General features: G+C 44.7%; 1 protein-coding gene across 2 annotated transcripts in view; it reads left to right on the top strand.

Annotated features, from left to right (window-relative positions):
- Window positions 1–27713, top strand: part of XYLB (xylulokinase) — a 155589-nt gene that overhangs the window by 6019 nt on the left and 121857 nt on the right. For both annotated transcript variants that reach the window (XM_032236989.1, XM_032236988.1), the window contains exons 3-6: window positions 3024–3093; window positions 14611–14691; window positions 20794–20880; window positions 25964–26092. In XM_032236989.1, coding sequence (XP_032092880.1) covers window positions 3024–3093; window positions 14611–14691; window positions 20794–20880; window positions 25964–26092 — 367 coding nt within the window. The remainder of the gene's footprint in view (window positions 1–3023; window positions 3094–14610; window positions 14692–20793; window positions 20881–25963; window positions 26093–27713) is intronic.

Here is a 27713-nt window from a genome sequence, read left to right as displayed (position 1 = left end):
TGAAACTTTTAAGAAAAGTTATCCAGGGTGATGGCTGGGGAACTTTGAGAGTTGAAATCCACACCTCCTAAATATGCCAAAGTTGAAAAACATTGGTTTAAGCTGGCTGGAATTCTGGGATTGTATTTACATGTATTTGTTGCCCATCCTTAAGTATGCACTTCACTGCTCCAATATCTGAGGGGTTGCCACAAAGAAGAGGGAGAGAAGCTATTCTCCAAAGCACCTGAGGGCAGGACAAGAAGCAATGGTTGAAAACTAATCAAGGAGAGAAGCATTCTAGAACTAAGGAGAAATTTAGCAGTGGAACATCTTGCCTTCAGAAGTTATGGGTGCTCCAACACTGGAAGCTTTTAATAAGAGATTGGACAAGCATTTGAATAGAAGAGAATGGAAAAAAATAGAATAGAATAGAATAGAATAAAAGAGGTGGAAGTGACCTTGGAGGTCTTCTATTCCAACCCCCTGCTTAGGCAGGTATAATGCTACACCACTTCAGACAAATGGTTATCCAACATCTTCTTAAAAACTTCCAGTGTTGGAGCAGCCACAACTTCTGGAGGCAAGTTGTTCTACTGATCAATTGTTCTGTCAGGAAATTTCTCCTCAGTTCTAAGTTACTTCTCTCCTTCATTAGTTTCCACCCATTGCTTCTTGTCCTGCCCTCAAGTGCTTTGGAGAATAATTTGACTCTCTGTTCTTTGTGGCAACCCCTGAGATATTGGAAGACTGCTATCATGTCTCCCTTAGTCCTTCTTTTCATTAAACTAGACATACCCAGTTCCTGCAACCGTTCTTCATATGTTTTAGCCTCCGGTCCCCTAATCATCTTTGTTGCTCTTCTCTGCACTCTTTCTAGAGTCGGTATAGGTATAGGGGTTGGACTAGAAGACCTCCAAGATCCTTTCCAGCTCTGTCATTTGAATGTTGTATTATTACTTCTAAATGAGAAAAATTACTTGGAGGATATACTTGCAGGTGAGAGGTATCTTTCTCACTATTCTCTCTTCTTTTCCACAATGGTGGTTCTCTGTTGCACAAGATCCAGCATTTTTAAAATTATTATTATTTAAATACTTTTTTTAAAAATTCTGCCCATCTACACTGCATTATGAAGATGCTGGAACAGAGGTAGAAGATCCGGGTTGCAGTTTTTCCTTAGACTTGGAAGCTGAGTGGATGATCTTGGTTTAGTTACTACTTTTCACTAAGAATTAAAGAATTACAGAGCTGGAAGTGATCTTGGAGGTCTTCTAGTCCAATCCTTTATGGCAGGGATCTCCAGCCTTGGCAACTAAGAATTGTGGACTTCAATTCCCAGAATTCCTTTAAGACTTGTGGAGAAGCAATGTCCTTTATAACCTGTGGACTTCAATTCCCAGAATTCTTTAAGACTAGTGGACTTCAATTCCCAGAATTCCTCAGCTGAGGAATTCTGGGAATTGAAGTCCACAAGTTTTAAAGTTGCCAAGATTGGAGACTCCCGCTATGTGGTTCCTGACAAATGGCTGTCCAGTCTCTTCTTAAAAATCTGCAATGATGCAGTCAGTGTGGTGTAACGGGGAAGCTGCTGGATTGAGGTTGCCCATCTCGTCAAGAGTTGACTTTGAACAACTTAACACAAAATAAAAGCAACTAGGTAAAGTGTTAAAACAATAAAATGTTAACATTATCTTAAAATTAACAAAGATGGCAAGGAAGGGAGCAAGGTGCACTTGGGCAGGGAGGTGGGGGCTTTATTTCAACCCATTCACTACCTCCAGAATGACATGGACCACAGGCCAGCTGGAATTCCTTGGCCAACAGGATCTGACCCTTTCTCTTGGTGCGGGCATGGGTGAGTCAGTTTCCCATATAACCTGGATTCATATCTTAAAGATTCTAGTTCTGTCTAATTCATGGAAGCCACTTAATGTCTTTGGGCCAGTAACTTCCTCTTAGCCAATGGCCAAGATCGGGGTGGGCAACTAAACACCCAAAGAGCCACAAAAGTCCTAAACAGAAGCCCCCCCCCATTCAATTCTGGAGCCGACCGGAAGTCTGGTTCCCCCACCATAGAGTCTCCTCCTAGCATGGTGTCCTTTTTCCTCTACCTTCCCTAACCAAAAGCCCTATCAATTTTGGAGCTGACCGGAAAACCCGTCTCTTACATCAGAGTCTTCTCCTGGCGCACCATGCTTCCCCGCCCCAACTGGAAATTCCTCCCAAAATTGTGGGAACGACTTGCGACAGAGAGCCGCAGTAGTGGGACGAAAGAGCCATATGCAGCTCCAGAGCCGCAGTTTGCTGAACCCTGCTCTAGTCAGACTCCTTTAGAGGGTTCAAAATAATGACATTCCTACTTGATAGTTCTTGAGATTGGAAGATGTGCAGTCTTTGCACTTTCCTGGGATATATTTTCCTAATTTGTTTTGGAATGGAGCGCAAGTAGCCATTGACTTATAACCACAGTTGGGGCTGGTTGCTAACTAAGCGATGAAGTCATTAAGGAAGCCATCAAGGTAAAGACCTGATTTTATGACCATTTTTACCATGGCTGTTAAGAGAATCATGTCGTTTAGGTGAAATTTTGCTTCCCCAATTGATTTTGCTTGTCAGAAGCTGGCTGGGAAGGCCCACAAATCATGCTAATGTGACTGCAAGGTTCAACAATCCTAAACGCCAGTTGCCTGAAAGGACCCAAATTGCAATCGCATAACAGCAGAGGGCGTCACCAACATAAATGTTGTAAATCAGGGTTTTCTTCTACTAATCTGATTAAAGCAGGAATAACATGGCTACATCAAAGCATCAGTGAAAGTGTCCAAATGTGTGTTAGTTCAAAAAATAACAATAGCCCCTTGGTTTTGTTCACTGGCTTAGAGCTGCATTTTAATACAAGAAGGGAATGTATCCTTTTTTCTCCCAATAAGTGTAATTTTATGCACAAGTCTGATCACTAGACAATTGTGTTTGGGAAGACCCAGAGCAGAAAAACAGGTTGCTGTAATGCTATTTGTTTTCAATATTCTTATTTCCTGCAGCACTCAAGGTGGTGTTTACATACACGATGACAGATTATCCGTCTCTTCTCCTGTGTTAATGTGGATCAAGGTAAGAATAAATATTTTGTTCATATTGCCAGTGCTTTTTGAATATGTCATTTTGTGGATTTGCTTAGATTTGGGCAATAAAAACCTACCAGACTCTTATTTTACTGGCAAGGAAGAGAAACTCATTGTGGCATGTAGCTATTTCTTTCTTTTTTTCTTTCTTTGGGGAAAACCATGAAACTCTGGATTGTCATTTTGGATTCCGCCCCCTCCTCAAAAGGAGCCAAATATGTATCTGCTCCTTTGAAGCCAAGAGCCTGGCATAGTTCCTGTATGGAATACAGTTTAACCCAGATGTCAACCATGAGAAATGAGAAAGAATTTAAACTGGTTTCCTAAGAGAGTTATTTCAAGCAGAAAACTATATGCTGAGACCTACTTTATTTTTTTGAGGCAGGATTTGTAAAAGTAGAAATGAAGGCATGGCTGTTATGTTCAGATATTGGCTAAATTCCCCACTTTCAGCCTCAGTGTCTGATACATCTGTTGTTGTTGTTGTTGTTAGTTGCAAAGTCATGTCCTCCAGGCCTTCCTGTCCTCTACCACCCTCTGGAGTCAATTTAACCTCACGCCTACTGCTTCAGTGACTCCATCCAGCCACCTCATTCTCTGGCATCCCCTTCTTCTTCTTTTGCCCTTCATCTTTCCCAGCATGAGGCTCTTCTCCAGGGAGTCCATCCTTCTCATTAAGTGGCCAAAGTCTTTGAGTTTTCCTCTTCAGGATCTGGCCTTCTAAAGAGCAATCAGGGTTGATCTCCTCTGGGACTAACCAGTTGGATGGCCTTGCAGTCCAAGGGACTCGCAGGAGTCTTCTCCAGCCCCATAGTTCCATTCTTTGGCACTCAGCCTTCCTTATTAGATATGATACATCTAATAGGTAATCCTACAGCTATAACCACAATAGGGATAAGAAAAAATGCACTTTTAAAAGTTATGGTCATTAAGTGAGGCTTCACATAACCACAATATATTTTATAACTGTGGTCTTAAGTGAATCGCCATGGATGTTAAGCGAGACATATGACTTTGTCAGTTTCCCCACTGACTTTGCATGAGAGGAGTCCTCTGGGAAGGTTGCAAATGGTTGATCACATAACCACGGGGCCATTGCAACGATTGTAAGTGTGCAAAATGACCGTATGCTACATTTTTTAAAGCACAGTTGCAACTTTTAATGGTTGCTAAACAAGGGGTCCTACAAGGACTACCTGTATCCTGCCTGATAAATATTAATTCCTCCAGGAAACCCAAAATAAATAAAAAAATATATAAATTGGGATTCTCAAGTTAGATACGGATGCAGCTCAGCGGTGGGTTTCCCATTTTGTTATCAGCAGTTCACCGTGAGCGCATCCGCTCACTTTGTGGGCCCACCCCCGATTCCTGCTACTGGTTGGGGCGAACTGATCCAAATTGGCTGAATGCCACCTCTGATGCAGCTAGAACAAGACCAGCCAATGGTACCTCTTGAACAAAGAATATTCCTTCTTTGGGGTATATAACCTATTTCATTTTAAACCAACATTACATCTGATCCAAGCAATACGTTTTTGTTAGGACATTGCACACTTTACATTGTTGTGATTCAACCTCCTACCATTAGAATAGAATTCGGCTATTTTCTTGGAGATTTAAGTGAACTGGTCTTATGTGGCCAGTCCTTGGCTTACAACCATTCATTTAGGGATTGTTCAGAGTTGAAAAAATGACTTGCGACCAGTTTTCACATGACCATTGCAGCCCCCTCATGGTCAAGCGGTCAAAATTGGGGTGCTTGACAACTGTCATGCATTTATGACCATTGCACTGTCCTGGGGCCATGTGATCACTGTTTGTGACCTCCAACTGGCTTCCAAGAAGCTGTAGTGGCTCACCAGCGGCCAACAGAGCTGGCAGCAGATTTGGACAGTGAGGAGGTTGGGGAGGAAGAGGGGCCATCCTGGAGTCTGGAGAAGGCTCTGACGAGGGCTCTGTATCAGAGGCAGAGATGGGGCCAAGGCCGGCTGGCAGTTATCAGCTGCCTTCAGAGTCAGACATCAGTGAGGCAGACAAACAGCTGGAGTCTGTTCCCAGTGTGCGCATGCGCATAAGTGCCAGACAAAGGGAACAGCTAAAGAACAGGGGTAGACTTGGGAGTAAGGCCACAGGTGAACGATGAATGGCCCCTCCCAGAGGAAACAAAAGAGGAGCGAAGGGGGAGTGGAGTTTGCAGGAGACAATTAGTTCGCTTCATTGGTTTCGTGACTCTCCAAGATTCCTTGGCAAGTTTTGCAGATATCGGCCTGGCAGCTCTCCAAGCCAGATAAGGTCTGTGACTATAAATCCTCCCTTGAAAGACTTTGCTGGGTGTCAATGAGCAGAATTCAAAGCCAATTTAAAAAAGGGTTTTTTGTCGGGACAAGGAGTTGGCTTCATGCTCTCGGGAAGCCATGGTCAGAACAGAAGCGGGCAGGGGGGGGGGGGACACCAGATTCACTTAATAGTTGTGGCAAAAATGGTTGTAAAATGGGGATAGCTGATCCCTTAGTTAACCGAATCTACTGGTTTTCATGCCTTTTTGAGTCTATCTTAACCAGAAGATCTGGACAAAGACACAGTCACAAAGATTTGTGTTTGTCCTGCTGAGTGAATAGTTCGATATTCATCATATTCATAGTTCGATAGACCTGGGCCAGAAATCATTGCTAATAGAAGGGAACTCCAATGCATTAAGATATTATGACCCATGGTGGCGCAGTGGTCAGAATGCAGTATTGCAGGCTAATTCTGCTGACTGCAGACTGCCAGCACTTTGGCAGTTCGGTTTTCCCCAGGCTCAAGGTTGACTCAACCTCCCTTCTTTCCGAGATCAGTAAAATGAGGACACAGATTATTGGGGGCAATAGGATGATTCTGTAAGACTGCCTAGAGAGAGCTGCAAAGCACTATGAAGCGTATACACCATATTTTTCAGAGTATAAGACGCACCAAGATTTTGAAGAGATAAATTTAAAAAAAAGTTTTTGCACTCTGCAGGCCTCCCAAACCCTCTGCATGCTTCATTTTTTTGTGAAAATCGGGGCATGCAGAGAGTTTGAGAAGTCTGCAAAGTGCTCCTGGGGGCTGCCCCCCCCAAATGAGCAAAAAATGGCCTGTTTTTCATGAAAATGGACCCATTTTTTGCATAAAACATGGCATGCCTAGGCTTTGGGAGGCTTGTATAGTGTTGCTAGGGGCTGGGGGGCAAAAACAGGCAAAAAACAGTCCCTTTTTCATTCATTTTTGCTCTCACCAGCCCCCAGGAGCACTTTGCAGGCCTCCCAAACCCTCTGCACATCCATTTTTGCAAAGGGAGCGGGGTTTGGGGAGGCCAAAAATGCTGTATTCAGTGTATAAGATGCACCCAGATTTTTTTGGGGGGGGGGGAAATGTGCATCTTATACTCAGGAAAATATGGTAAGTCTTAGTGCTAGTGCTATATTCCTCCACTCCTGAATGCCCCTGCTTGCTATGGGAATTTTGTAAGCTTCTTTTTCTTTGCAATTGGCAGAAAGCAACTCACAGGAGGGCTGCCTGTGAAATATTCCCCCCAACCGCTCTGTGGATGGTGTGTCTGGAGGAATGGCATTTTTCTTCTTAATAAGAGCTGCCATAGATTTTGGTAATTGGCTGCCTTGCAATATCTGTTAGATGATTCAGCTACTTAGTTCAGCATTATTAAAACTGGGTTATGCAAGGCACTATTATGTTTGCCAGACAATCTATAATTTGTTTGTTTACTATCTCTCAACGTTCTCGAGATTTCCTTTGATGATGCAGTTTTCCCCCCGCTTCCTTTAAATAGTTGCATTTTTATACCATTATTTAACCTAGCAGATGTGATCATTCAAACAGGATGCCAACGCTTTCGCCTTGGCTGATAATGCAATTTTCACATAATTACACCGTCTCCTTTGTTTTTTTTTTATTTGTATTTAATTTAATTCTTATCACATTTGTATTTAATTCTTATCAAAGCTTTATTGGTCTTTTCCAAGTTTTCATCATAAATACTGTTCCCCCCTCACTTTTTTTTTTTTTTTAAAGGAAGATGAACGATTCTGGTTTCCATCTGGATGATGAGACCCTGTTCCTTGTCCAGTTGATACTTTAACTCTTGGAGGATTTTTTTTTCTTTTTTGAGAGGAACAGACAATCAAACAGACAATGGTTTTAGAGGATTAGAGGACTAAAACATACAAAGAACAGTTGCAGGAACTGGGTATGTCCAGTTTAATGAAAAGAAGGACTAAGGGAGACATGATAGCAATCTTCCAATATCTCAGGGGTTGCTACAAAGAAGATGAAGTCAAACTATTCTCCAAAGCATCTGAAGGCAGGACAAGAAGCAACGGAAATTAACGAAAGAGAGAAGCAACTTAGAACTAAGGACGAGAGGCGGTGCCTGATGTCGCTACAACACGACATGCAATCTTGGGGCTCCAGGATTGCTGTCGATATCTCTGTTGCTGGATGATCCTTTTGGATCTAAACCGTTCTGAAGGAACGGTGATAGAGAAGGTCACGTTCTGCTGATCTCAGGGGCATAGCAAAGCCTCTGATCAATCCAGGAAAAAGCTCTTTTTGTTGGCTACAAGAGAAGCAGCCAAAATGGCTGCAGAAGGTAGGGACAGACCCCTGAAACGGAAGCAGAATAGGAGAGACAGTGTGTCGAAATGGTGAGAAAAATCCTTATTATTAGAGAAGAGAAAACCCAAAAGACTTAGAGTTAAAATAAAATTGAAGACACAAGGAAGCAAGCGGCAAATTAACCCTGGTTTAAAACTATTGTGTTATCTTTTTCACTTTAATTTTGTTTGTTTTCTGTGAATGGACTTTTTACAAATGCCTCTTACTTTTAAACTGGACTGGTCTTTTTTCCCCCTTCTTCCTCTATACTTTTTCCTTTTTTTGTATTTGTGGATTAAAAGTTTCTTTCCTCGCAAGGCTCGGCCGGATCGTAATCTTTAAACATTTTTTTCTTTTCTTCCGGAGTTTGGAGCTTGGAAAGAGAGGCAAAAACAGAAGGAAAGGATGTAACACTACCATCTAGAGGCTTGGCAACATCTGATAATACAAAGCTATTGGCTTTGTTTACGGAAAGGGTCAGTGGAAAACGTCTTGTTTATACAGGTGTTTCTTTGAAGGAAAGAGAAAGCTTTGACTTGAAAAACTTCACTGAATTTGTTTGAAACCTAGCAAAAGCCTTGGATGTTTTAGTGGCAATGTTTATAACCTGGAAAAATGGCCCAATATGAAGAAGAAAAGGGACTAACATTGCAAAGAATTATGCTAGAAATTCAAAAAATCTTAATAATCACAGATAGAATTGAAAAGAGACTTGAAATTATAGATCAAAATACAGAAAGTATGGAGGGAAGAGTTGAGAATACTTATAAAACAACGATGAAATTTGAGGACAGAGTTCAAAAAACCACAGAGACACATGAAAGTGTTAAGAAAATTGTTGACACTGACAGAAAATCGAGAATGGAGGGAAATGATAATTGCGAAATATGGAAAAGAGAGATCGATGAACTGGAACTCTATCTCAGATGTCAAAATATAGATGAAGAACGGAGAAAATTTGGCAGAAACAATGAGAGTAATTTTGGCAGAAGCACCAGCGATAACAAAAGTCAAGCTGATGAAAGGAACAGATAGAGGGTATCGAATCTTTATAAGATATGCAATGAATAGCAAGTTGTCAAGAGAAGTCCACATAAGACTTATCAAGAAAACACTTAGAATACAGATTCTACAAATGGCAAGAGATATTGGACTGCACTATTTCTGGAAGGATTCAGGATGATGAAATGTCATAATAAGATTTAGTTAAATGTAGTTAAATTTTGAGTACTATGTATAAGACAAAGTAATAATAGCTATGGTCAAATAAATGATCAATAATGATAATAAAGCATTTATATATACTAGATTGATAATATGAAATTTTATACAAACTGTAAGTGAGGATGATGGAGATGATGTTTAAAAACTTTTTTTATAAAAGATAAATAATTCTATATGGAATAGAATATAAAGATGTAATATCATTGGATGATTTCAGGATGATGTAATGAAATGCCATAATATAAGTTTACTTCAAATTTAATATGTTTCATATAAAAAGGATGTAATAATAGCTATGCTTAATGGATGTTTAACAATTATAACAATTTGTATACATGTATATTAGATTGATGATACTAATAATGGAAAAAACATGGAATTGAAAATTATTAGAGAATGTTATCAATGCTAAAATAATAGAATGACTGAGAATAGGATATAAAAATTCTTTATTATTAGATATATTGAAGATGATATAATGAATCATTATAATACAAATGGATATATATTTAGAATACCTTGTTTAAAATGGAGAAACAATAGTGATAATCAAACAAATGAAGTATAATATTGTATACAAAGATATTTGATTGACAATGCGATTTTTGATAAAGCTCAAGTGATGACTATGGAAAGGACGCAGAAAGACCTTGTAACCAGTTGACACACTGTAGGCAGTTGAAGAGGTTTTTATGTTTTGTGTTTTGTGCGTTTATGTTTGTTTGAAAATAAAAATTTTATTAAAAAAAAAAAAAGAACCAAGGAGAAATTTCCTGACAGTTAGAACAATTAACCAGTGGAACAGCTTTCCTTCAGAAGTTGTGAATGCCCCCAACACTGGAAGTTTTAAAGAAGAGATTAGAACCCAGAAAGAGATCTTCACAGGGCTCAAAGCATTTTTGTGAGCAGATATGAGTCTAGAGCTTATTCTGTCAATTGTTTTCAAGTAAGACAATATTTAGTGTCTGTGGTCATAAATCAATGACTACTTGCACTCCATTCCAAAACAAATTAAGAAAAATGTATCCCAGAAATGTGCAAAGACTACATATCTTCCAATCTCCAATAGGGATGCGGTGGCTCAGTGGCTAAGACACTGAGCTTGTCGATCAGAAAGTTCGAATCCCTAGCACCGTGTAACGGAGTGAGCTCCCGCTACTTGTCCCAGCTTCTGCCAACCTAGTAGTTCGAAAGCACGTAAAAAATGCAAGTAGAAAAATAGGAGCCACCTTTGGTGGGAAGGTAGCAGCCTTCCATGCGCCTTCGGTGTTTAGTCATGCCAGCCACATGACCACGGAAACATCTTCAGACAACGCTGGTTCTTTGACTTAGAAACGGAGATGATCACCGCCCCCTAGAGTCGGGGGAAACCTTTTATAACAATATTTAGGGGGGAAAAATAAGTGGGAAAAAATAATGATTTACAATAGTTTGTTTAGTGACCATTTGCAGTTGCAATGGCTCTGAAAAACTGTCTTAGGACTATTTTTCACACTTACAACCGTGTGTAACTGGACTCAGCAACTGTTGTAAAATGCAAACTGTTGCCTAGCACCCAAAGAGAGATTACGTGACTGCAGGAGTGCTGTGCTTAGCACCATGGTGCTGTCGCTGAACCAGAGGTCATTAAATGAGGACCACCTGTACAGGTAGTCCTCAACGTACGACCACAACTGAGCCCAACATTTATGTTGCTAAGTGAGAAATCTGTTGAGTTTTGCTCCATTTCGCGACTTTCCTTGCCCATTTTGTAAGTGAATAACTGCAGTTGTTAAATGAATAAAATGGTTGTTAAGTGAATCTCGCTTCCTCATAGACTCTGCTTGTCAGAAGGTTCCAAAAAGGGATCCCATGACCCCCCAGGACACTGCAGCTGTCATAAATATGAACCAGTTGCCAAGCATATGAATTTTGATCAAGTGACCAGGGGGAATACTTGCAGTGTGAAAAATGGTCATAAGTATATTTTTTCAGTACCATTGTAACTTTGGGTGGTCACTAACTGAACTGTTGTAAGCGGGGGACCGCTTCAATTGCATTCCTTTCTATCCCTTTTATAGGTTGAAATTCCTTTTGTATTGCCTTTCTTTGAAATGAAAATATTTCAAATGAAGGCAAAACTCACAATTGAGCATTTGTACAATGCAAGGGCAAAAAAAAAGAAAGCCTTAAGAGAAATATTTTCTGATACTCTTCTCTCTATCCCCTCCGCCCCCCGCCAAATAAATAAAAATGTACATTCACCCCTTGGCTCCACGGCTCCACCGGTGCAAATCCATCTCGCTGATTTGCTGTTGGCCGCACTTGGTGTTGTCCGACAGATGGTTGAATTGTTGCCACAAGCCTTTATAAATCTCTGCAGCTGAAGGGTACAGATGTTAGCGTGGTTACTTTTCTCCACCAGCACTTGCTTTCAAAGGTTGTGTGGCTGTGGGAACGAGTTTTACCTTGGCATTCTTTCTTTCTTTCTTTCTTTCTTTCTTTCTTTCTTTCTTTCTTTCTTTCTTTCTTTCATTCATTCATTCATTCATTCATTCATTCATTCATAGAATAGCAGAGTTGGAAGGGACCTTGGAGGTCTTCTAGTCCAACCCCCGCCTATAGGAAACCCTATATCGTTTCAGACAAATGGCTATCCAACATCCTCTTAAAGACTTCCAGTGTTGGGGCATTCACAACTTCTGGAGGCAACTTCTGTTCCACTGATTAATTGTTCTAACTGTCAGGAAATTTCTCCTCAGTTCTAAGTTGCTTCTCTCCTTGATTAGTTTCTACCCGTTGCTTCTTGTTCTACCCTCAGATGCCTTGGAGAATAGTTTGATTCCCTCTTCTTTGTTGCAGCCCCTGAGATATTGGAACACTGCTATCATGTCTCCCCTAGTCCTTCTTTCCATTAAACTAGACATACCCAGTTCCTGCAACCGTTCCTCATATGTTTTAGTCTCCAGGCCCCTAATCATCTTTGTTGCTCTTCTCTGCACTCTTTCTAGATGTATTTATTTATTTTTTATTCTGCCTATTCGCCCTTGGCGACTCAAGGCAGCTTACAGAATATAAGACCATGAATCAGATAAATTAATACAAATTAGTACAATATAACAAAATCACTCCCACCCACCCCGCCCCAGCAGAGCACACGAGGCATTTAATGGGTTCCATCCCGCTCTGTGTCTCTCACGCCCGCTGGGAGAACCAGGTCTTCAGAGCCTTCTGGAAGAGTGCTAGAGAGAGTGGGGGGGGGCATTCTGATCTCTGGGGGAATTGATGTTCCAGAGAGAGGAAGCCACTACAAAGAAGGTCCTTCTGGGTCCCACCAGGTGTATCTCCCTTGGGGAATGGCACACGCAGCATTCCCTGCCTCCCCGCTCTGATGGGTTGGGTACAGAGGTGGGTTTCTACCGGTTCGGCCCGGTTCGGCTGAGTAGGTTGTAACTCGGCCTTCCATGCCACCAAACTGCCACCAAACTGCTTCTATCAGCGGCGCTGTAGGTGCTGCCATCTTGTTTTTTTTTTGCTACTGCGCATGCACAGTATGCATGTAGTATAAGTGTGTTCAAAGTTACAATGGCGCTGAAAAAAGTGACTCCTGAATGCTTTTCACATCCGCAACCATTGCGGCATCCCCATGGCTATATGACCAAAATTCTGACACTTAGCAAGTGACTTGTATTTATGGCCCTGGGGTCACGTCATCCCCTTTTGCAAACTTCTGACATTGGGAATTGACTTAACGACCATTTTACTAAACTTAACTGCGGTGGTTCACGTTAACACGTCTGACAAGAAAGGCCGTAAATTGGGGCAAAATTCATTTAACTCACTTAACAACAGAAATTTTGGGCTCAATTGTGGTCGTAAGTCAAGGACCACCTGTACTTATAGAAAGAGAAGAGCAAAGGTGTTGGGTGACACTGCAAAGCGTTTCTGTCCACCCTGTGGTGAAACAATATGGCCGACTGGGGAGATTGGCTTAACCTAGAAGGATCCTGGGGCTGTTTGAGGATAAAGCTGCTTCTCCTTCCTCCCACCAGCGCTGGCTGATTTATTTCAGTGTTTATTTGTTCAAGTTACAAGCTGTTTTAGTCCAAGTGATTATGCACTATTCGAGCCAATGGAGCAAGGAGGCAAAATGTGTCCAAGAACAAGAAAAACCTCAAGATCTATGGCTATATTAGGGAAGACAGCACTAAGAACAATATTGCAATATCAGGGTGGATTGCAGAGTGTCCTGTCACAGGGCTCATAATAGAACTTCTGGCTTATTCTGGTATGGCCATAAATTTGGGACTCTCGTCCTGGGATGTCAAACCTTGGCAACTTCAATACCCGTGGACTTCGAGTCAAAGAATGGGAGGATGGGGAATTTTGGCTTTTGAAAATCACAAGTCTTAAAAAGTGGAAAAGGGGGGGGAGAGAGGAAGGGAAGCAAGGGAAGGAGAAAGGGAGGGAGGGAGAAAGGAAGGGAAGCAGGAGAAGGAGAGAGGGAGGGAGGGAGAAAGGAAGGGAAGCAGGAGAAGGAGAGGGAGGGAGGGAGATAGGAAGGGAAGGAAGAGAAGGAGAGAGGGAGGGAGGAAGAAGGGAGGGGGGAGAGGAAGGGAAGCAAGAGAAGGAGGGAGGAAAAAGGGGAAGGAAGGAAGAAGGGAGGGAAGCAAGAGAATAAGGGAGGGAGGAGGAAGGAAGGGAGAGGAGGAAGGAAGGAATAGGAGGGAAGAAGAATGGAAGCGAGATGGTGGGAGGAAGGGAAGCAAGAGAAGGAGGGAGGGAGGAAGAAGGAAGGAAGAGGAGGAAAGAGGAGGAAGGAAGTGAAGGAAAAGGAGGGAGGAAGCAAGAGAAGGAGGGAGGGAAGGAGGAAACGAGAAGGAGGGAGGAAGGAAGGAAGAGGAGAAAGGAAGGGAAGGAGGAGGAGGGAGGAAGTGAAGCAACAAGAAGGGAGGGAGGGAGAAGGAAGGGAAGGAAAAGGAGGGAGGGAAGAAGGAAACAAGATGGAGGGAGGAAGAAGGAAGGAAGGGAAAGAAAAGGGAGGGAAGGAGGAAGAAGGAAGAGCGAAGGAAGAAAGAAAGAAGGAAATGAGCAGGAGGAAGGAAGAAGGAAGGAAGAGGAGGGAGGAAGGAAGGGAAGGAGGCAGGCAGGAAGGAAATAATTGCTTGGGGTGGATGCTATCTCCCAGGGAAGACATGGTTACCACCATGGCATGTCTCCAAGGTCCCAGAAGACCCCATAACTGCCCTGATGGGACCTGGAGGACACCTGCATTGCTAGAGCTAATACCATGAAGAAGCAAAGAGGAAGAAAGAGATACGGTTCCACAGAGAAGTCTGGTTCTGAACCACGAAAGGGCATCACTGATGATGATCTTGAAATGTCCTCAGAAGCCACCTGGCAACGGTGCAACTCATAGGACAGCCTCCCCCATCCAGGATTTTATGTGGGGTGTCTTTGTTATGAAAAACAGCTGTGAAACTTGTGGAAAAGGGGGAAGAGCTTCAATGGGATGTTTCTGACCACCATGTCAATTTTTTCTAAAACCCCCTCATGGGTGCTCCTGGCATCTCTTTTCTGTTTATCCCTGAGACATGTGAGATTTCCAAATTTCCAAGAATACAGAAATTACTCCGCAATGTTTTTCTTTTTCTTCTTCTTCTTCTAGGCCCTGGATCTGATTTTGGAAAAGATGAAGTCCGCAGGCTTTAATTTCTCCACTGTAAAAGCTTTGTCTGGAGCTGGACAGGTTGGTTAAAAGGAGGGGCAATGATGGAAAACAGATGCTTTGGCTTCAGTATGTTGGCCTCAGTTTAAATCCTCCCTCCCACAATCCCACAATCCCTCCCTCCCTCCCTTTCATCTTCCTTCATTCCTTCTTCCCTCGCTCCCTCCCTCCCCCTCTCATCTTTCCTTCCTTCTTCCCTCCCTCCTTTTCCCTCCCATCTTCCTCCCTACCTCCCTCTCTTCCTTCCTCCCTTCCATCTTCCTCCCTCCCTCCTTCCCTCCCTCCCATCTTCTTCCCTCCCTCCCTTCCATCTTCCTCCCTTCCATCTTCCTCCCTCCCTTCCATCTCCCTCCCTCCCTTCCATCTTCCTTCATTCCTTCTTCCCTCGCTCCCTCCCTCCCCCTCCCATCTTTCCTTCCTTCTTCCCTCCCACCTTTTCCCTCCCATCTTCCTCCCTCCCTCTCTTCCTTCCTCCCTCCCTTCCATCTTCCTCCCTCCCTCCCTTCCATCTTCCCTCCTTTCCATCTCCCTCCCTCCCTTCCTTCTTCCCTCCCTTCCATCTTCCTCCCTCCCCCTTCTTTCCCTCCCTCCCTCCCTCCCTCCCTCCCTCCCAGTGTTGTATGTCTTCTTCCCCTGCTTCCTCTACTAGAGGCCCTGGGTTCTCCAAAGTTAGTGGAGACAGCGGTCATGCATGGGTTAACTCAGCCACTAACCAATAGAACTGAGTCTACCAAAGTGATGTCACTCAGTTCGATCGGAACTGGCTGTGGTAATTGCTCTCTCCTCAACTTAACTATTCAAAATTGCTGAATTGGCTACTTTAATCTGTTTTAATTGGCTTCTCCCCTTCGGGACAACAAAGTCGTGAATACAAGCCATGGCTTCCTCTCCTGCCCATGAGCCACAAGTCCCTCCAACTACCCTGGACACTGCTCCCACCACCGAGTCTCCTTCATCCGGGACCCATAGACGCAGACCTGCCCCGGAGGCTCCCCCCACTGAGCCCTCTTCCAAGACTCACGGGTCTAGTCACGGGACCACGGCCAATCCACCTTCTCAGGAAGAAGGCAATGCCACTCAGGCTCCTCCCAAAAAGGCCAGGGGCAAGACCAAACACACGGAATCCCATCTGTTTCAGTCCCAGATGCCTGTTCAGCCTAGTCCTCCTCCTGACCTATCTTCTGATTCGGAGGATGATCTCTGCTTCTTTCTTTAGTCGCTCTGCCCTCTTATGGCTAAGACAACTTCAAGGGAGACTTCCGGCCAGGAATTCTAGGGCTCGCAGAGACATTAACAAATTGAAGGCAGCCCTAGAATACACCGCAGATGAATACACCGTTTCGTGACCAAAGCCATAGCTTTGAGCATCCTCTATCACCACTCCTCTGGCTGAAGCAGTGGCAGGTGGAGGCCCGAGCCAAATGGAGACTGGTCTCATCTCCCTACTCTTCCTTCCTTCTCTTTGGTCCTCCCTTGGAACCTCTACTAGTAGAGTCCAAGGATAAGCGGAAAGTCCTGCAACCTGCCACTAAGAAGAAGGAGGGTCGGAATCAGTCCTTTTATCGTAGGCAGCCCTTTCATAGACAGGACAGGGGTTCCTCCAACTGCTGTCCGCAACGTCAGGCTCCTCTCAGACAGGGCCCCTCCTTCTCCAACAGATCAGACAGAACCAACCAGAAATTCCAGCCCAGAAAGTCATTCAAGGATAATACCAACCGCCCTTATAAGAGGCAGAAGTGACTGCTTGGAGGATCTCCCGATCGGGGGACATCTGGCAACCCTCGTGGATCATTGGGACGACATCACCAATGATGTGTGGACTTGCGCTCCAGCCCTCCGAACCACTTTGTCATGTGCCCAATCTCTGGGGATTCTCAAAAGAGGCTCCTAGTAGAGCAGACCATCCATCATCTGTTCCACATTTGGGCCATTCAACCTGTGTCTCCAGGCCAGGTAGGACGGAGGTTTTACTCTTGTCTCTTTATCATACCAAAGTCTTTGGGGGGCTGGAGAGCAATCCTCGATCTCAAATTTCTAAATCGATTCATCAGGTACAGGAGATTCAAAATGCACTCTCTCCTGTCAATCCTGGAGAGTGTGTACAAACACGATATCCTCACATCAGTAGACCTCACGGAGGCTTACCTCCACGTGCCCATTCACAAGCAGCACAGATGGTTCCTCCGCTTTGTCTATTCAGTATCGGACCCTCCCAAGCTCCTGTCAGTCATAGCAGCCCACTTGCGGGCCAGACCCATTCGGATCATGTGCTACCTGGGCGACATTCTCCTGTTGTCAGGTCATGCAACCAGGCTCTTCAGGATCTCCAGTACACCTTACAGGTGCTTCAGGAGGTGGGATTCTCCATGAATCAGGAGAAGAGTCACCTTGTCCCCACCTCACATCTGGTGCACTTGGGAGCCCTCATCGATTCTTTCAGGGGAAGGTCTTCCTGTCTCAGGAACGCCAGATCAGCCTCAGAGACCTTGCCAACGAGGTGCGATGGAGACAGCTTGTCCCTCTTCTCCAGCTGTCTCAATTGCTGGGGAAGATGGTCTCGTGCTTCTCCATCGTTCCTTGGGCGTGGCTCCACAGCCACTGCCTTCAGTGGTTTCTTCTGCCATTCCAGAAAACCAACAGCAGCTGTTCCCTAGTGAAAGTCAGGTTGACTCCAGAGGTAATCCAATCTGGACTGGTGGACCTCCCCAGCCATTTCTCAGGGGTCCCTCTTCAGGGAACCTCCACGTCTCGTAGTCACGACGGATACAAGCTTATTGGGATGGGGCGCTCACCTGGAAGATCAAGTGGCTCAGAGTCTCTGGTCCGATTCTGACCTTTCCCACAGTATGAATTGGCTAGAGTTGAGAGCCATCCATCTGGCTCTCCTTCATTTCCATACCTCACTTCTCAATGCATGTTGATTGGGACGGATAACACAACGACCAAGATGCATATCAACTGCCAAGAGGGGGACGAGGGCGGTATCTCTCATGGAGTCTGCTTTCGCCTAGGGATATGTGTGGAAGGCAATCCTCTCTCTCTCTCTACGCTGAACACATCTAAGGCACTGACAATAATCGACCCTGCGGAGTAGAGCCTCAACCGTCACATCTTCAGACAGCTGTCATTCAGGTACGGGACTCCGGTGCTAGATCTAGTCGCAACGGCATCCAACAGGCAGCTGCCCACGTACCTGTCTCGTTACACGGCACCAGGCACGGAAGGGACGGATGCCTTAAGGTGCAGGTGGCCTCATGATCTCCTGTATGCCTTCCTCCTGATATAGAGGGTGATTCAGAAAATGATAGAGGAAGAGGCCGAATTCATCCTAATTGCCCCCCATTGGTCACCCCGACCCTGGTATGAGGACCTGGTCAATCTCTCAGTGGGCCCGGCATGGCGTCTTCCAATGATAATGTCCCTTCTTCATCAGGGGTCCATTCACCATCCCGACTTCTCCTGGCTTCGCCTAACTGCATGGAGGCTGACCAGGCGGTATTGAGGGCGGCTAACCTTTCTGAGACTGTAGTTCGGACTATTCAGGCTTCTCACCGCCCAGCCACTAACAGGATCTATGAAGCAACGTGGCAGACCTTCATTACATGGTGCCACTCTTGAGATGCCACCCCCCTGGAGGCTTCGGTCCCCCAGGTTTTGGAGTTCTTTCAACAGGGGCTTGATAAGGGGCTCTCACCAAACACCCTACGGCGACAAGTGTCGGCTCTCTCTTCGGTTCTCTCACTTCACCAGGATGAGCCTCTTTCCTTGCATCCTCCGCCGTTTCATTAAGGGCGCATCTAATCTCTGTCCTCCTGTCATACACAGTTTCCCCTCATGGAATCTAGCCAGGGTCCTTGACTTTCTCACTGAAGCGTCCTTCGAACCTCTCAGGTCCGCCTCATTGCATCATCTTACACTGAAGACAACCTTTCTGGTGGCCATCACGTCGGCATGGTGGGTCTGGCGGCCCTTTCCATCCGATCTGACCTGTGTGTATTTCATCCGGACTCTGTGGTCCTTTGTCTTGATCCCACCTTTGTTCCAAAGGTAAATTCGGTCTTTCATCGATCTCTGGATCCCACTCCTCCAAATTTCTTCCCTAATCCTTCTCACAGAATTGAACGCAAATGGCACAGGATAGACGCGCGACGTGCTCTTAAGATCTATATTGCCAAGATGGCCGTCTTCAGGCACACCGAAGCTCTCTTCGTGTCTTTCCATCCCACAAATTAGGGGCTAAAAGCTTCTCCATATATGGTTGGGCCCTGGATCCAATCTGCCATTTCAAGAGCTTACCTGGCACATCACCTCACTCCTCCATCCAACATCAGGGCACATTCCACGCGCAGTGCGGCTACATCGGCGGAGTGAACAAGCCAGGCCTCGGCGGAGGAGATCTGCAAGGCGGCCCCCTGGACTACTCCTACCCCCTTTATCCGCCATTATAAGGTGGATAGATACGCTTCACCGGATGCGGCATTCGGACGGCGGGTCCTTCCAACAAGTTCTTCCCTCTTCAAGTTCCTAGCCCAGTCTCATTCCCACCCGGGGTCAGGCCTAGCTTTGGTATGTCCCATGCATGGCCGCTGTCTCCACCAACTTTGGAGAATGGGGCATTCGTTCTTACCTAATACGTCCCTTCTCGGCAGTGGGAGACAGCGGCCATCCCCACCCTTTCAGGCTCTGGCCTAGTTCCCAGTGGGACATCCGGGAGAAATAGTAGAGCATCAAGAGATCGAGAGCAATCGAATAGCGCAGGGCAGTCTACTTATCTCTGTCAAGAAAGCAGGAGGACACTCCTCAGAGGCGATGACATGGCTTTGGTAGACTCAGTTCTATTGGTTACTGGCTGAGTTAACCCATGCACAACCACTGTCTCCACCTGCCCAGAGAAGGGGCGTATCAGGTAAGAACCAACGCCCCAGTTTGAGCTTTCTGTGCAGGATCTTAGCTGTTCCTAATCCTGCACTCTTCTGTGCTTCCTTCCTGGGATCTGTTGGAGCCTTTCTTTACTTTCCACATTCTCTCTACTTCCTCCTTCAAGCCCTGCTACGTCTCCAACTTCTCATCCTCCTCACTTGGTGGCACTTCCTTTTTCTGTTCCTTGTCTGCTACCATGATGACTTCTCTGCATAGTGTGGGTCCTTTAAAATATGTTGCATGGCTATTTTTGAAGTGGAAAGTTAATTTGTTATTCCTTTAATTCCCACCTCTGAGCAGAAAAATACATTTTAGAATCTGGGGTTATGATTACCGTTTCTGTTTTCTAAGTAATAGAATCTTGTTGATTTGGGGTTTTTTTAAATTTATTTATTACACTCAGATTTGTTTATATATATATATATATATATATATATATATATATATATATATATATATATATATATATATATATATATATATATATATATATATATATATATAATATTAAATTTATTTTATTTTATTTTATTTTATCAATTTCATATATACATTCACAATTATATGATCTCATAACTGTTATTAATAATATGTATTTATAACAATTTTTCCCTACTGTTGACAATATACTTGAAGATTGCTTTTTTATCATCCCATAGATCCATCTTATCTTACAACGGTCCTACTTCTTCTTCCCTCCCTCCCTCTTTCCTTCCCTCGTTTCTTCTCCTACTCCCCTTCCTTCCCTCCCTCCTTCCCTTTCCCTCCTTCTCTCCTTCCCTCCTTCCTTCCCTCCTTCCTTCCTTCCCTCCTTTCTTTTCTCCTTCTAAGTTGAGAGATTTGGTATGTGTGTGGATATAACATATTATGTCTCTCTGTGTGTGAGACTACACACTCAAACTATTCAACGTGAACCACAGTATGTCTACCTTCCTATCATTTTTCTGTCATCTATTGTTACCCATTATCTGCCTGTCTACCAGAATGGTTTATAGTTTTCTAAAAGATATGTTGATCCTAGTATATAATTATAGAAGGAAACCAAAAAGAAAATTTTAGGAAAAGCCTTTTCTTTCAGCAGTAAATAATTGTTTTAATCTCACCTTTGCTGGCATTATTCAGCGCTGGTGGTATGCACATTTATCACCATTTAATGGGAATCATAGCATCAACCTTCTTTCTCTATTTTTCCTAACTTAACAGCAACATGGAAGTGTCTATTGGAAAGAAGGAGGAAGCTCTGTTTTGCAAAATTTATCACCTGTTCTTCCTTTACATCAATCACTGAAGGTAACCGTCTCCAGAGGTTTTTCGGGGAAGTTAGAAGTTGTTCTTTTTCAATGACCTTAACATGATTGATCTTAGAAAACCATTGCTTTATAGTTTCCCTGCCTAGGAACAAATGCAGCTGATACTACATCACAAGGTGATGGATTTTCCTTTACATAGACCATGTGATACATCCCACATTTATTTAGTCTTTAAGGAGGAAAAGAGCAGGAGAGATTGATTGTGTCTTGCTTTCATAAAATAAAATGGTGACATACTGATTTCATTTTTCTACCAAGTTCTGGATTGAGTTAAGGGTGCCATTTCTGCAAAATTCCACATAGGTTCAGAGATTGTTTTCGACTTTCACTTAGTGGGGTTTTTTTTTTTGTACTCTTCTATGGTGGGCTTAATTCGGGGGTTGGCAGTTACTCCTCGACTTACGACCTGTTTCTTAGCAACCGTTCAGAGTTAAGAAGGACCTCCCCAGAGTTATTTACAACCCAGTTTTGAAATTCTGATGTCCATCCACACTCCCTCCTACCCACCTCCCCCACACACATGCAGTCACAAGACTGTATTCTGGACATTTGGCAACTGACTCACATTTATGGCCATTTGCAGCATTGCGTGGTCACACGACTGTGATTTTTGGCATTATTATTTCTCCAGAAATCAGCATTTACTTTGTGGCAAAAAAACCCAAAAAACAAAACAAAAATGCATTGGCTGAAATGGGTTCATTTAATGGCCCCGGTATTAATTACACACGTCTGCTTAATGATGACTGCAAAAAAATTCATCAATTAGTTGTGGTCACATGAGGAGCTGCTTCGCAAACTTTGTGTCTTTGGTCAGTAACTTCCTCTTAGCCAATGGCCAAGATCAGAGGTTGGCAGCCTTAAACACAAAGGTCATAGCTGGAAGCCCCCCATTCAATTCTGGAGCCGGCCGGAAGTCCCGTTTCCCCACCATAGAGTCTCCTCCTAGTCTGGCGTCCTTTTTCCTCTGCCGACCAGAAGTCCTGTTCTCTCACACACACCGCCCCCCCGCCCCTAATTCCCCCATAGAGTTTCCTCCTAGCATGGCGTCCGTTTTCCTCTACCTGTCCTAACTGAAAGCCCTATCGATTGTGGAGCCGACTGGTGACAGGGAGCTGCAGCAGAGGGATCAAGGAACCACATGTGGCTCCAGAGCTGTGGGTTGCCGACCCCTGGCCTAATTAGTTGATCTAACTTGTCCTTTTAATGTGAATAATAGGTTTTTGCAGACTTACATTTCAGACACATAGATTTTTTAAAAAAATGAGGGTAAAGCTGAGATTAAGAGACTCTGAGTCAAATTTACTCAGCAATTTTTTGTTTGTTTGTTTAATATGCCACTTGTCATAACAGTTTTGAGTAACATTGAGCGGCTTATACCATATTTTCTGGAGTATAAGACGCACCAAGGTTTTGAAAAGGCAAATTAAAAAAAAGTTTTTGCACTCTGCAGACTTCCCCAAAATGGCCTGTTTTTGTCAAAAAAAGGGGGCATGCATAGTCTTTAGGAGGCTTGTAGAGTGCTCCTGGGGGCTGGGCGGGGGGGGAGTGAGCAAAAAATGCCCCCCTTTTCAGTCATTTTACCCTCCTCAGCCCCCAGCAGCACTCTGGAAGCCTCCTAAAGGCTATGTACAGCCATTTTTGTGAAGGGGTTTCAGGAGGCCAAAAATGCTGTATTCAGTGTATAAGACGCACCCAGATTTTCACCCTCTTTTTTGTGGGAAAAAGGTGCATCTTATACTCCAAAAATACGATAATAATATAAGCATAGATACAAAAGCATTAAAAATGTTAACATTAAATTTAACAAATAAAAAAATTTAAAATAATATGGTCAAACCAAAAGAAATAATAGAAGGTCAAAATAATCCCAGAATGTTTGAAGTGAAATGATTCTCGTATACTATTTTTAATATTTTCAAGGAATATTTGAGAAAGATTGTTGACAGTTACGGATTTTGCTTGCAATGATTTAGAGCCCTTAGTCACTGCATCTCTTCAAAATGTTCTTCCTGCTGAGTTTATGATTTTGTTGGCTTTTTAAATTTATTTTAAACCAATTCTTCTGGAGCATGCTTTTAAATTGGAATTGCTTTGACATTTTTAAAAAAAAGAAAAATATTTCAGTTTTCTTAAAAAAGACAGGATCGGACCCAATTGTGTTTGTAAGTTGAGCACTACCTATATTGAAAATGCACTCTACCTGGGTCGCTTAATACAATTAGAGACACCATCAGAAACATACTGTGGCTTCTTACACAGCTTAGGTGTAGCCTGCAGTAAGTTTTACTGTGACTTGAATGTCCCAAGGTAATGGCTAATGTGGTAAAACAATGACTTGTTTTTCCTTGCTAAAATATTTTCTCTGCATCTTTGTAACAGTCTTACTTTCCAGTGTGGAAGTAAGACGTGTTATTGTCCTAAACCATTAATTGCGAACGCAATCTCTGGGTACGCATGCCATCGCCAGCTGCTCTTCTGGTTTTCGCCCCCCCCCCAAACAGCCAAAAAACAGGCATGTATGTACTGGCAGGCTGGTCTTTGGGTTTCCGGTGCTCCGGCATGCACGAAGACCGGCTGGCTGGAGCACATGATTGTGCTGGAAACCCAAGGACCAGCTGGCCCCCGCGCGCATATCTGATTTTTGGCTGTTTATGGCCGTTTGGGGGGCCGAAACCAGAAAAATCAGCTGGCATGTGCGCCGGCCAGCTAGTGTTTGGGTTTGTGGTGCTCTGGCATGCGCTCATACGTGCACATTCTGGTTTGGGCACTTGGTGCCGAAAAGGTTCACCATCCCTGTCTAAACCAACTTTTGACCCTGGCTTTACATGTAGTCCTTGACATACAGCCTTTGTTTTTAGTATTTAGTTTACTTTATTGATTAGCCCTTGAGCCATATCAAAGTGCAGCATTCCAGACACAAGTTATTACTAAAATCTGATAAAAACAAATTTGAAATGGAATTGGATAAAATACAATTTGAAATGAAATTGGAATAAAATGCAATCATTTAATATATATATATAGATAAATAAAATTATATTTTGGTGTCACCACTGCAATCAGTCCCACATATGCAGATTTCAACCAAGCCATTTTGCTTAAGTACTGTGCTGTCTTAATGTTATTTTCAGATTCTGGCCGCAAATAAGGGAAGTTGTTTTTGATATGAGGATCCAAATGGGATTCATTCATTTGGTATATAGACCATGGTACCTGTTTCTCACCCCCTTATACAGGCAACAATCAAATAGGATGTCAGCCACATCTTCTACCTCTGTCGCTTTGCAAATGCAGACACTTTTTAAAAGTGACTGTTTCACTGGCATTGAAAAAAACTGATTTATGTCTGGTTTTCACACTTATGACCAGTGGTGAAATTCATTTTATTTTACTACTGGTCCTGTGGGTGTGGCTTGGTGGGCGTGGCATGGATTGGTGGGTATGGCTTGGTGGGCATGGCAGGGGAAGGATACTGCAAAATCCCCATTCCCTCCCCACTCCTGGGGGAAGGATACTGCAAAATCCCCCCACTCCTGGGGGAAGGATACTGCAAAATCCCCATTCCCTCCCCACTCCTGGGGGAAGGATACTGCAAAATCCCCCCACTCCTGGGGGAAGGATACTGCAAAATCCCCATTCCCTCCCCACTCCTGGGGGAAGGATACTGCAAAATCCCCATTCCGTCCCCACTCCTGGGGGAAGGATACTGCAAAATCCCCATTCCCTCCCCACTCCTGGGGGAAGGATACTGCAAAATCCTCCCACTCCTGGGGGAAGGATCCTGCAAAATCCCCATTCCGTCCCCACTCCTGGGAGAAGGATCCTGCAAAATCCCCATTCCTGGGGGAAAGATACTGCAAAATCCCCATTCCGTCCCCACTCCTGGGAGAAGGATCCTGCAAAATCCCCATTCTCTCCCCACTCCTGGGAGAAGGATACTGCAAAATCCCCATTCTCTCCCCACTCCTGGGAGAAGGATCCTGCAAAATCCCCATTCTCTCCCCACTCCTGGGGGAAAGATACTGCAAAATCCCCATTCCGTCCCCACTCCTGGGAGAAGGATCCTGCAAAATCCCCATTCTCTCCCCACTCCTGGGGGAAAGATACTGCAAAATCCCCATTCCGTCCCCACTCCTGGGAGAAGGATCCTGCAAAATCCCCATTCTCTCCCCACTCCTGGGAGAAGGATCCTGCAAAATCCCCATTCTCTCCCCACTCCTGGGGGAAAGATACTGCAAAATCCCCATTCCGTCCCCACTCCTGGGAGAACGATCCTGCAAAATCCCCATTCTCTCCCTACTCCTGGGGGAAGGATACTGCAAAATCTTCATTCCCTCCCCACTCTTGGGAGAAGGATACTGCAAAATCTTCATTCCCTCCCCACTCTTGGGAGAAGGATACTGCAAAATCTTCATTCCCTCCCCACTCCTGGGGGAAGGATACTGCAAAATCCCCATTACCTCCCCACTCCTGGGAGAAGAATTCTGCAAAATCCCCATTTCCTCCCCACTCCAGGGCAAGGATACTGAAAAATCCCCATTCCCTCCCCACTCCTGGGGGAAGGATATTGCAAAATTTATTTTTGCCGGTTCTCTGAACTACTCAAAATTTCCGCTACTGGTTTTCCAGAACCTTTCAGAACCTGCTGAATTTCACCCCTGCTTATGACCATTGCAGCATCCCCGTGGTTACATGATCCAAATTTGTGGCTTGGCAACTGGCATTGTATTTACAATGGTTGCAGTGTCCCAGGGTTATGAAATCACCATTTGTATCGTTCCTAGCCAGCTTCCGATAAGCAAAGATAATGGGGGAAGCCAGATTCACTTAACAACTGCATGATTCACTTCATGACAGTGATTTGCTTAACAAGTGTGGTAAAACAACACAAAAAAAGGTCGTAAACTGGGGCACAACTTACTTAACAACCATCTTGCTTAGCAACAGAAATTTTAGGCTCAATTGCAACGGTGACTTGAGTACCACCTGTATTGCCGTAAACCAACTGGCAACTCTTGACTTCGTTGGCTGTTCTGCTGCCTCTTCCTTGTTTCCAACAGGATTGCTTTTCTGTCAGCAACAGTCCAGTCTGGATGGACTCCAGCACGGCTGCCCAGTGTAACTCTCTGGAAGAAAAGGTCGGAGGGGCTCAGAAATTAGCCGACATCACTGGCTCCCGAGCTTATGAGGTGAGAGCCGTGGGAGAAGACAGTAGGGAGGGTAACCAAGAAGGCCTAATGTGAACATTGTCTAAGACCGTGATGGCAAACCTATGGCACATCTGCCACAGGTGGCACATCTGCCACAGGTGGCACACGGAGCCATTTCTGAGAGCCTGTGAGGCGTTGCCCTGTCGGCTCCAGCGCTGATTTTCAGCCTTGATTTTGGGGCATTTTGCTCCCTCCGGAGACTCCCCTGAAGCCTCCAGACGGCAAAAAACCGCCCAACGCACAACCGGAAGTTAGTTCCCGAACTTCTGGCTTGCACATTGGGCTGTTTTTCACCCCCTGGAGGATTCAGGGAAGCCTCCTGAAGCCTCCAGAGGGAGAAAAACAGCCCAACAGGTAACCTGGAAGTCCGTCCCCAAACTTCCAGTTTGCCTGTTGGGCCGTTTTTCTCCCTCCGGAGGCTTCAAAAAGCGGCCCAAAGAGCCTCCTGGAAGTCCACAGACTTCGGTGAGGCCTGCATGAATGCGTGTAGGGTGTGTGTGTGCACGCATGCATGGGAGGAGGACATTGCATTATGGGTGTGGGCACACAATCATGCGCTCACTCCCCATGCTTTTTGGCACGCCTCGACGAAAAGATTAGCCATCACTGGTCTAAGACTTCCTTTCCAGGGTTGTTCCCACAAAGCAAGGGTGCCCAATACTGGGCCAAAGCCTATTTGCAACTGGGCCATGTGAGTGGTGGGCCAGCGCACACACTGTGTGATGACCCGAGGCGTGGCGTGAAAGTAACACAACCAGACTATAGATCTAACTCCGCTTTATTGCTCCAACTGTGCCCCCCAAACGTTCCCACATACAAGTTCTGGAGCAAAGCTTTTACATGCACCTTCAGAAGCCTCTGGCTGCAAGTAGTCCAGTGATCAAGGTTAGCCACAGAGCAACCAGGGCCAGCAGTCCGATAAGACAAGTTAGCCAAACAGTAATCAGAGCAAGAAGTTCAGCAAAGCAGGCAAACTGGCAATCCCAAGGGTTCAGATGAAACGGTAGGGACGGTTTGAATCAGTTCGCCGAACCGGTAAAAGCTACCCCTGGTTGGCCCCACCCACATCTGCCCAGTCGCCCCTTACCCCTTCTGGCCGCCTGCCCCGCCCACTGTTATTGTATAGATTATAATAACAGAATATTGCAAGTCTGAAAGTATCTCTCCCCCCCCTACTTTTATGCTCCTGCAAACTATGGAGGATCCCTTCTGAGACCCCCATCTCCACCCCACCCCCACCTCCCGGGACTCAAATGTCATTTAATGGACATTGTCTAGGCCAGGGGTCAGCAACCATAAACACTCAAAGAGCCACAAAGGTCCCAACCGGAAGCCCCTTGTTCAATTCTGGAGCCGACCGGAAGTCCGGTTCCCCCACCATAGAGTCTCCTCCTAGCATGGCATCCTTTTTCCATTGCCTTCCCTAACCAAAAGCCCTATCAATTTTGGAGCTGACCGGAAAGCCCGCCCCTTACATGAAAGTCTTTTCCTGGCGCACCGTGCTTCCCCACCCCAACCAGAAACTCCTCCCAAAATTGTGGCACTGACTGGCAACGGAGCCGCAGCAGAAGGATGAAAGAGCCATATGCGGCTCCATATA

This window comes from Thamnophis elegans, chromosome Z, assembly GCF_009769535.1.
Source record: "Thamnophis elegans isolate rThaEle1 chromosome Z, rThaEle1.pri, whole genome shotgun sequence".
Taxonomy (NCBI): Eukaryota; Metazoa; Chordata; class Lepidosauria; order Squamata; family Colubridae; genus Thamnophis; species Thamnophis elegans.
Note: the sequence above shows the minus strand (reverse complement) of the source record. Positions and strands in the feature narration are given on the sequence as shown.